The sequence below is a fragment of the Guillardia theta genome (assembly GCF_000315625.1).
Source record: "Guillardia theta CCMP2712 unplaced genomic scaffold GUITHscaffold_16, whole genome shotgun sequence".
NCBI lineage: Eukaryota > Cryptophyceae > Pyrenomonadales > Geminigeraceae > Guillardia > Guillardia theta.
The window spans coordinates 66,251-76,410 of NW_005434658.1; the positions used below are offsets into that span (position 1 = coordinate 66,251).

General features: G+C 55.9%; 4 protein-coding genes across 4 annotated transcripts; 2 read left to right on the top strand and 2 right to left on the bottom strand.

Annotated features, from left to right (window-relative positions):
• Positions 1-510: 510 nt before the first annotated feature.
• GUITHDRAFT_104205 (hypothetical protein) lies at positions 511-4,108 on the top strand (the record flags this gene model as incomplete). Its single annotated transcript, XM_005836734.1, has 12 exons — positions 511-687; positions 752-765; positions 826-1,573; positions 1,636-1,772; positions 2,006-2,210; positions 2,377-2,514; positions 2,931-3,086; positions 3,316-3,386; positions 3,434-3,485; positions 3,532-3,621; positions 3,675-3,780; positions 4,020-4,108. The coding sequence occupies 12 exons, from the start codon at positions 511-513 to the stop codon at positions 4,106-4,108; spliced, it is 1,983 nt and encodes a 660-aa protein (XP_005836791.1).
• Positions 4,109-4,169: 61 nt separating this feature from the next.
• On the bottom strand, positions 4,170-4,722 carry GUITHDRAFT_104206 (hypothetical protein; the record flags this gene model as incomplete). The annotated part of the gene is made up of 2 exons (XM_005836735.1): positions 4,170-4,178; positions 4,363-4,722. 2 exons carry the CDS (start codon positions 4,720-4,722, stop codon positions 4,170-4,172), a joined length of 369 nt encoding a protein of 122 aa, XP_005836792.1.
• A 1,057-nt stretch (positions 4,723-5,779) lies between these two features.
• Positions 5,780-7,537, top strand: GUITHDRAFT_104207 (hypothetical protein; the record flags this gene model as incomplete). Its single annotated transcript, XM_005836736.1, has 5 exons — positions 5,780-5,844; positions 6,158-6,206; positions 6,997-7,083; positions 7,137-7,206; positions 7,452-7,537. The coding sequence occupies 5 exons, from the start codon at positions 5,780-5,782 to the stop codon at positions 7,535-7,537; spliced, it is 357 nt and encodes a 118-aa protein (XP_005836793.1).
• On the bottom strand, positions 7,519-9,716 carry GUITHDRAFT_161944 (hypothetical protein; the record flags this gene model as incomplete). Its single annotated transcript, XM_005836737.1, has 3 exons — positions 7,519-9,427; positions 9,477-9,605; positions 9,657-9,716. The coding sequence occupies 3 exons, from the start codon at positions 9,714-9,716 to the stop codon at positions 7,655-7,657; spliced, it is 1,962 nt and encodes a 653-aa protein (XP_005836794.1). The 3' UTR covers positions 7,519-7,654.
• Positions 9,717-10,160: the final 444 nt, after the last annotated feature.

Below are 10,160 nucleotides of genomic sequence, written 5' to 3' on the forward strand. Positions count from 1 at the left end.
GAGGAGGAGGAGGAGTGGGAAGTGACATAGTGCGTGTTCTGCACTGAAGGACAAGCTGAACTGAAACGACACGGAGATGTGGAGGAAGGAGACAGGACGACGAGAGCCGATGGGCATACGGATGACCAGAGAGAGGGGAGGAGGAGACCATGAGGACTGAAAGATGAAGGAGGAGCACGACAGAGGCATGGGAGCACATGGAGCAGAGAACGAGCCAGGCCCTTCACTTGGAGGACGGCGAAGCAGACCATTGTTCTGGAGAGAACCTGAAGATGGCAGCGGCGATGCTGATCGCAGCTCGTCCTGGTCCCATGAGCCCAAGACGAGACCGCAGGCATCATGCAGATCTTTACTGTCAAGACGAAGAGGGATGGGGAGGAGTTTGCCGATGGTTCCCTGGCTGTGCCTGATGCTCGTTGGCGGGTCTGACCTTGGACTGCTGCATGCTCCTTCCCTGCCTCGTCTCCACCTGGCGGTGTCGGCTCATGCAGGGTTGGTCCCGCGCGCGCCATGTCGGAGAGTCTTGTTCCTGAGGGCGGAGACTCCTCCTCAGAGGATTTCAGCCTGAGTGACTACGAGGAGAGGAGGCCGGGGCAATCGTCATGGGACGAATCGGATGAGAAGATGCAGGAGGAGTCGAGCTCTTCCACATCGTCGAGGACGAACGTGACCACGACCAAGGACCAGGTGCGGTAGAGCATGCGACCTGTCTCGTTCACCTGCTCCTGCCGTCTGATTTCTTTCCTTGCAGAAGCAGCCAGTCATGTGAGGGCTGAGAGTGAAGGAAGGGCATTGCGTGCTGATGCTGACGAGAGTTTGGTGCAGGGAGCAGCCAGTGAAGGAACTGCCACCAGCACAAGCTCCGACGCCGAAGGAGCAAGGAACGCAGACGGTAGTCGCTGGTGTTGCTGTGCCGGCGATGACTGGGGATCGGCAGGTCGTGCAGGACCAGGGGGAGTTTCTATGGCAGAGGAGGGGAAGGCAGAAGGAGAAGAAGCTAGACGATCTGATGATGGAGTCCTCCCTCTACGAGTCCGAGGCCAAGACTTACGAGAACGAGGCCATCCGCCCCGATATGTCCAACGCCAGCGATGTCTTCAACATCAACGAGTACGCCGGCAAGTCGCTGGTGACTGACATGCGCGCTGTCAAGTCGCTCGACTCCTACCAGACTGAACTGCTGGCGAGGACTAAGTACCCGGGCAAGCAGAGGCAGGACGCTATCCTCGACGATCTTATGATTGAGTCCTCCTCCGAGCCCCAGGGCCATCCAAAGGAGAGGGAGGAGGAGGAGGCGGTCGAGGCTGAGGGCATGGAGCCATCGCACGCTGCTGCTCCTTCGAGCGAGTCCTCTATCCAGCTGCAGAGGAAGGAGGGGCACCCGCAGACTCAAGAGGAGGAGTACAGCGACGACATCGGGGGGGCGGGGATAGTCGTTCGTCCTATGTACAACGTGCTCTTGGAAGAAGCGAGGAAGAAGAAGGCAAAGAGGTCAAGGTCGAAGCACAAGAGCGAGGAGGTGGTGCAGGAGGACCTGGCGATTCAGTACTTCGAGCCGATCCCCAAGGGGAAGGTAGGCAGTACCGCTCTTCCAGCATGCTGATCTTAAGCCCTAATGTCCTGCTTCTCGAGCAGGTGCGGCTGCCGGACGGGAGGCTGCAGACGTACTTCTGCCCGTACCTCGAGAGCGGATACAGCGACATGCTCACTGAAGAGATGGTGGAGCAAATTGTTACGGAGAAGAACGAGACTTCGGGTGGGAGGCTCAGATGGTAACGGCATGTTCCTGTTCGCTGCTGGTGCTGGTGCTGGTGCTGGTGCTGGTGCTGGTGCTGGTGCTGGTGCTGGTGCTGGTGCTGCCTTTGCTGTTGTATTGCTGCTGCTGCTGCTGCTTTTCCTTCTCGTCCCCGTCCCCGTCCCCGTCCCCGTCCCCGTGCTCGTGCTCACACCCGCCCTTGTCCTCGTCTTCCTCGACCTGCTGCTGCTTACTCATCGTCTTCTGCAGCTACTCCATTAGCGACATCGCACGCAAGATCACAGACGCTGCGGTTTCGCAAGGGCTCATCGCCTCCTCCAAGTCTTTGCACTATGATCGATTCTTCAACACCATGAAAAAGGTACTGGTGCTGGTGCTGGTGCTGGTGCTGGTGCTTGTGCTGTTTGTAGTGGTTGTGGTGCTGTTGCTGGTGGTGCTGGTGTCACTTCTATGGGTGCTGCTAGTGCTAGTGTTGCTGGTGCTACTTGTCAAGCTGTCTGTGTTTGCTCACGAACAAGCTCATGGTTGAAGTACCAGCAGTGATGTTCGTTGCATCTGACTCGTGATTGCTCCTCCTCCACATTTCCTTGTTGCCATTAACTTTTCCCCTCCAACCTCAGGTCACTGAGAAGGTTTTCGACGACGCCAAGAGGATTGGGTGCCTTCCTCGTGCTGCTCCGCTCAAGAAGCTCCTCGAAGCGTTTCAAGCTCATCTGTATATCGATGGCGACAAGTTCGCCTACGGGCATTCCAAGGAGGTGCGGGGAGAGAGAGGAGGGGAGAGGAAGTGAGGATGGGGTGGGGGCAGGGAGAGGAGGGAGCGGGGGGAGGAAGAGATAGGGAAAAGGCAGGCAGAGTAGGGAGGAAAGGAGGGACGGAGGGACGGAGTGAAGGAGGGACTGGGGCAGGAGGGAGGAAGAGAATTTGGGACGTGTGGGTGTGTGGGAGGTGCAAGATATGAGGAGAGTGGTTCAGAGAGGAGGGGAAAAGAGGGAGAGGTGGCAGCAGCTTTGGGAGAAGTAGAGATTGAGGCTCGTTCTGACGTGCTTCCTGCTTGATTCTTCTCTGCCTCCCCACTCTCTAACTTCTCCCCTCCTTCTCCTCCTCCTCCTCACTCGCTGTCTCCTCTCCTCCTCCTCCTCCTCTTCCGCTGACTCTTGTTCCTCCTCTTCAGTGGGCGGCTGAGTTCTTCACCGACGAGGAGCGGCAGTGTATCCTCGACAATCTACTCCGATTCGCCCACAACGCATCCGGCGTGCGCGTGCGAGGGATTGACGCGCCGGAGGATGACCCGACGGCCCTGCCCTGCCTCCCTGCTGACGTTTCGATGGTGAGGGGGAGGGGGAGCAGCGGGAGCAGCGGGAGGAGGAGGAAGAAGTAGGGAGTGTGGAAGTGTGGGATTGGAATGGGGAATAGAGGAACATGACGGTGGTGGTAGTAGTGGTAGTGGTGGTGATGGTGGTGATGATGATGAGGCAAGGAATAGGAGGAGGAGGGAAGGAGGAGGACAAGGGAAGTGGGTTGGAGGAAGAGAAAGAGGAGACTGACATGACTTGCAGTTCAAACACGCGTACGAGGACATCAACTATGTCCAGGAAGACGACGAGCTGCCGCTCCTAGTCAACCAGAGGTGAGAAGCCCGGCTCCTTCACCCCACACGCAGCTGATCGCGAGCAGCAACTACACCGCCGCCCTCGAGGAGCTGATGAAGGATGCGTACGACTTGGAGGTCGAGCATGGTGCGGTGCTGGCGGTAGTTGATGATCCTGTCGCAGTGTGTGGGGCACGAGGAATTTTTAGACTTCGTGTTTCAGCCCGAGGGCACGAGCGAGAAGGTAGTGCATCAAGGGGGAGGGAAGAAAACTGTGAGTAGCAGCGACCGCTGTGGGCGCAAGGAATTGACAGGATGGCGGTCCAGGCGACTTCCAAGGAAGAGGGGAAGGGGAAAGAGAAGGGAAAGGGAGAGGGAGAAGGAGCAGGGGAGAGGGAGGGAGAGGGAGATTTGTCGGAGGACGAGGATTTCTGTGAGTGCTCACTTTCATGCCCCCTCCTCTTTGGCCATGACTAGTCTCCACTCCTCCTCCGTTCCGTCTTCCTCATCGCCCTTCTTGTTTGTGTGCCCTTCTCCTCCTCCTCGTCCTGTCTCCTCTTCCTTGTTCCTTGTCCTCGTCCTTGTTCTTGTCCTCGTCCTCTGCACTCTCCTTCTCTCCCCTCCCCCCCCCCCCCCCCCGTCGACCCTGCCCTGAACTCTCTGCATTCTCAGTCTTCGACCTCATGGATCGACTTGGGCTGGGGAACCTCCAGAAGAAGAATTATTCCGAACTGAAGCTCGATAAGCATGAGAAGACGTGAACTTATCTCAGCTGCTTCCAGCAGAGCCACTCGTACTGACAGACTTGGCAGGAGGCAGAGGCTAGCAGTCCTGTACAAGTCAGCGGAGAAGCAGCTGTATCAGCAAGAGCTGGTAAGGGAACAGCACTTGTCCCGTGGGTCACAGCATGAGCAGGAGGACATAGAGGTCTTGCAGGCCTGCCTGAAGGAGGAGCTCGATCGTACCGACGACCAGGATGTGGGCCCAGCAGTCTCGTTGCCTCCCGGTGACTTACAGGATGGCAGGGTGTCAAGGAGAGGAAGGAGGAGGCCGCGAGATCGCACGAGAAGCTGGAAATAATCAAGGTCTCTCCTTCAACTTCCATGACAAACTTCTCCGCCAGAACCTCCTTCCTCTCGTCCTTGTCCTTGTCCTTGTCCTTGTCCTTGGCCTTGTCCTTGGCCTCGTCCTTGTCCTTGTCCTTGTCCTTGTCCTCGTCCTTATCCTCGTCCTCGTCCTTATCCTCATCCTCGTCCTTATCCTCGTCCTCGACCTCGTCCACGTCATCCCCTTTCTCATCGTGTCCGTCGCCCATGTTTTGATCGATATCTTGTTTCAGAATCACATCGAAAGCCTTGAGGTTTCTTGCCAACATGTCTCCATACCTCGTTGACCTCTGTCTCAGCTGTCATCATACGTCTCTGAATCTCAGGTCAGCCTTCCAACTCCTCTCTCAACTTTTGAAATCTGCTCGCAGAATTCCTCCCTCGACTTCCAATCTTTCTACGACTCGCAAGAAGGCGTAAGTCTGCACCTTTCGCAGCTCCTACCTGTCCTTTAAACTTGGGGCAGCGACACGTTGCCGGGCCCACGTGGGTCTCCCGCAACGACCTGGCGGAGAACTTCACCTACATCAACATGAGCGGTCAGTCCCTCCTGTTCCTTCTCCTCCTCCTCGTGCTCCTCGTCCTCCTCTTGCTGCTGCTGCTGCTGCTGCTGCTTCTTCTTCTTCTTCTTCTTCTGCTGCTGCTGCTCCTCTTGCTACATCTGCAGCAGCAGCTGCCCCTGCTGCCCCTGTTGCCCCTGCTGCCCCTGCTGCTGCTTCTCCTCTCTTCTCCCATTTGTACGTGTTGTCTTGTTTCTTTGCTCTCTTTTCTTCTCTGATCTCTTTATCTCTCTTCTCATTGTCTTCCCTTTCCTCTTCCTATTCTTTGACCTCTGCCTGCCAGACCTCCTGGACGCCTCTACTGAGGGACGCCTTCGCTCGCGCGCGCCATCGCTGATTTACATGACGGGAAAGACCCACAAGAGCATCTTGATCAAGAAGCTCACAAGCACCTGGCACGCGTGAGTGCAACATGGTGAAGAGGGGAGGTGGATGATGATGATGATGATAATGGAGATGATGATGATGATGATGGAGATGGTGGTGATGGTGGGACTATTTTGACAAGCTGAGTGTCGGGGAGGAGGAGGGTTGGCTTGACAAGTGATGTTTCCTTTCAGCCCCTGTTGGGATATGATCCATGGAGTTGGTAGTATGTTATACGAGGTAACAACAGTCATGCTAGTTCGTTCCTCCCTCCTTCTCTCTCCGCCTGCCTGCCTGTTTTTCTGTCTCTCTTCCCTTCCTCTTGCTCCTGGGGGCAGCAAGCAGAAGTCTCCTCCCTCCCTCTTTGCTCACTTCTCTGCCTCCCCTGCCTTAGGTCTGCATGCTGCGGCACATCCCTTCCGGCATCACCGTCGAGTTCTGTTTCAACTCCCTTGGAGGCTTCAGGTAGGAAAGCTCATGGGAATAATATGAACCACTCCTCCTCTCTCTCTCTCTCTCTCTCTCTCTCTCTCTCTCTCTCTCTCTCTCTCTCTCTCTCTCTCTCTCTCTCGCTCGCTCGCTCGCTCGCTCGCTCCCTCCCAACTCTCGCTTTCCAACTATCCTCTCCCTCTCGTCTCCAACCTCAATCTCGAACCCCTCCTCCCTCTCCCCCCCCGTTCTCCCTCCCTCTTCTTGATCTTCTCCTCTCTTCCTTTCTTCTCTGCCTCCCTTCTCCGCTCTCTGCTCCTCCTCCTCACCTCTGACTCGCCTCCTACAGATACTGCAACGGCAATGACGCACAGCCGCGATACGTCTCGCAGGATATGGTATGTCTTTCTCCTCCTCCTCCGACGGCCTGACAAGCGACCGCAGCGTCTAGAGGATGATAAGTTTATCAGCAGGAGGGCATACGAAGAGATCAGAAGGTCACTAGTCTCCTCCTTATCTGAACCCTCCCTCTTACCTTACCCCTCCTCCTATCCTCACCCCTCCTTTTATCCTGCTCCTCGTTCCCTTCGCTTCTGCTCTACTTCCTGGTCTTGTCTCTTCCTGCTTTTTGCGCTGTGTAGTCTCGTCTTATCGATTCCCTATCCTCTTTTGTCTTGTCTTGTCTTGTCTTGTCTTGTCTTGTCCTGTCTTGCCCTGTCCTGTCTTGCCATGTCCTGTCTTGTCTTGTCTTGTCTTGTCTTGTCTTGTCCTGTCCTGTCTTGTCTTGTCTTGTCCTGTCTTGTCTTGTCTTGTCTTGTCTTGTCTTGTCTTGTCTTGTCTTGTCACCCGCACATCTCACGTCTCTCCAGGCTCTCCGGTCGCCTCCCTATCATTAACACCTCTGACTTCCTCATTCCCTTCCCGTCCCCGACGCTGCCAAACTTCAGTCCCGATCCCACAGGGAATTGTTCGAGGTCAACTTAAACTTTCCTTCTCCTTTCCACCCTTGCCGCGCCATTGCCTCAGTCCCTCCTCTCTCGACTTGCTACCCACCCCAGCTCCTGCTCCTCCAGCTCCAGCTCATAGTTACCCACTGTTTGCTCCTCCTGCTCCTGCTCCTGCTCCTGCTCCTGCTCCTGCTCCTGCTCCTGCTCCTCCTCCTACCTCAGCATGACGCGCGGCTCCTAGGAGTACCTCACGGTGCAGGACTGGCGGTCGGACATGGCGGGCGAGGCTATCAAGATCCAGCACCAGACCAGCACGAGCCCCCGACAGGTCAGAGTCAGCTGGGAAGGGAGGCGGCGGGCGGTGGTGTGACGAGAGCGCAGGGAGTGTACCTGACTCCGATGGGCTTTCTCTTCATCGGGACCGAAGGGGCCATGATCGTGGACGAGAGGGGTCGGACGTCTCCCCTGCTGCTGCTGCTGCTGCTCCTCCTCCTCCTCCTCCTCCTCCTCCTCCTCCTCCTCCTCCTCCTCCTCCTGCATTTTATTGACCTGCTTGCCTGCCATGCATCCTCCTTGGTCTCCACCTACAACCTCATGATCGAACCAGTATTCAATCACTGCCCACCATCATCACTCTTTCATCCTCCTCGTCGCTCGTGCGTTAGGACATGCCCTCTTACTCCCTTGCTGGCTCAGGGGACCTCGGAGTGAGCATGGAGGAGGCGATTGGGGTGGTGGCGATGTGGAATGCAAACCGCCTTTTAGAGCTCAACCTTCATTAAGTATAGCATGCAAAAACTTTCAAAGTAACAAGTCACCATGTACAAGTCTCACAGAACCTCACTTCACAACATCTCACTTCACTACCGTCGTCACACATCCTCGTCCTCTACACGCCCTCACATCCTCTCGTACGAAGCCTGTTCGCGGCCCTCCGCAAACTGCCTCATCAGCTCCTCGTTGGTCTGCAGCCACCAGCGGCACCCTCCCCCTCCTGCTTGCTGTCTGCTGCATCCATCTCTGAGCTCCTCCTCCTGCCGTATGATGTACTCCCCCACCACCTTCTTAACGTAGTGCACCTCCAAGGAGGACAGCACAGTCCCCCACCTGTGCACTCGTGCTCCCTGATGGATCTCAAGCTCGCTCAGCAGCTCGTCGTTCCGCTGCATCCCCGAGCTCTGCCTCACTGCCTGCACGTCCCTCAGCTGCATCGCCCTCGTCCGGCACGCCAGCCCGAAGAGGGTGGAGCTGATCTCAAGGATCCCCGGCCCGACCTTGAGGTCGATGTCTTCGTAGAGAGGACGGAGCGAGTCACGGAACAGGTGGCTGCCTACCAGCCAGAAAGGGGCGGAGCACATGATGAAGGGGAGGGGAGCGTTGACCTTGCACGCTGTCCGCGTCCACAGCCAGACGACGCCGAGGATGATGAGGGAGATCCCGAAGCGGTCGAAGTGAAAGTCGAAGAGGTTGGCTGCTGGCACCTTCACCGAGAGCTGGTGCTCGGAGCATGAGGAGACCTCCAGGATCTGAAGCCGGCTCCCCTTGGGCACCGGATACTCCATGACAGCTGAACTCTCCGCCATCGACTTGTCGTTGGGGCAGTTCATCCAATCGTACTGCGACAGCTCGTGCAAGCCCAGGGCGTAGAAGACGGTTGCAAGGAGCAGAAACAGAATCGAAGAATTCTGCACAAGAACGTCTGCCAACCACAACAAGTTGTATCCCAAGACCCCTCCCGGCTGCAAGTGAGCTGTTCCAGCCAACGCATCTCCCAATCGAGATTCTACTGGAGGCACGTCGCACCTGCTAGACCATCCGTACGGCACGTAGTCTGCATGCTCAGCCAGCCATGCAGCAACCTCTCTCCTCTTGTCCCAGTTGACGTAGACAGTCTCCGTCGGCAGGTCGATGTTCGTGAGAGGGTCTCGGGGCCTCGTGCCAGGGGTTCTGTTCCGCCAGAAACTTTGGATGGCGCTGCGCTCGTAGGTGTTGCCAGATCCAGGCACGAAGACAGGATCTCGGTACATCACTCCCATGATAGGGCAGCAGAGCTGGTAAGGCTCCTCTACGTTGTTGTACACGGACAGGAGCGTCTCGACCTGCTCCGTTGTGGGCCTCAAGTGAACATCGACGCTCAACAGCCTCTTGATGATCAGCCCGAAGCAGCTTGAGAACAAGTAGATCTTGCCCAACAAATTGTCCCTCAGCTCAACCTGACCATTGACAACCTTCCAGAACGATTCCTTGCAGACCTCCAACAGTATCATCTCAAGATACACGCACCCCATAGCCCAAACATCGTCGTGGAACGATGCTTTCCCGTCTTGGAATCTCTCTGGGCTACAGTAGACCATGCTTGCTTCCGGAGGGCAGAGCTCGCTAGAGAGCTGCATGTCACAGACATGCAGGTGACAATCCTCCGCCACCAGCACGTTGCTGGGTTTCAGGTTTCCGTGCGGGGTGCCCATCTTGTGGAGATATTTGAGGGCTGAAGTGAGCTGATCCGCTAACACCATGACATTCTTCCTCGACAAATCATTCTCTTCGCATATCAGCTGCTCCAGCGTCTTTGCTTTCGAAAACTCTTTGACCAGGATCCAATACATTGTGTTGTGGAAGCTCTCTCGCACCCGAATTATGTTTGGATGCCTCAATTCCTTGAGCAACCCGACCTACAAGAAGAATCACTCCTGCGAATAGCAAGCAGCAGTCATCAAACACCATTCTATTCAGGTCTTCAAGATGAATGTTCTTCTCTTCAAGGAATTCCAATGAGTATCGCTTCTCAACACATCGCCTTCCATCTCTGTTTGTGACGACGAGGCTTCTGCAATGCTTGCTGTTCGATATCTGAAGGAGCAACATCAGGATCGAAAATCAATGGACATCATTGCTTTTCACCATTCGTTCATCTTCCAGTTCTTGACACCACTCATCCCTGTTGCTGGATATTGAGTCCATGCTACACAACGAAGCGTCTTCCTTCATTCTCGTGACCTCAAATCATGCGCTGCGCAACAAGTCAACTCTTCCTTCTACAAGGCATATCAAAATTTTCTACTCTCATTCAGTGTAACTACTTGGTTTATCTTGGTCCACTTCATTCGCCTTCATCGCCTCCGCCCCGTCTACCTATTCCCCCCCCTTCCATGTCCACCTGCTCCGCCCTGAGCCATCAGCACGTGGTCTTGCCTTGCCTTTCTCTGCCTCCCTCCTCTACTCCTCTCCTCTTCCCTCCTCTACTCCTCTCCCGTCATTGCATCGCACCTCACTCCGTCTTGTTCTTGTCTCCCTCATCTACCCGTCTTTGTCGCATTCCCAACTTGCCCCTACCCTACCCCTAGATTACCACACATCAGGGATACCCCACCCCTTCCTGCTAGAACATCTATGACCCTACCCCCT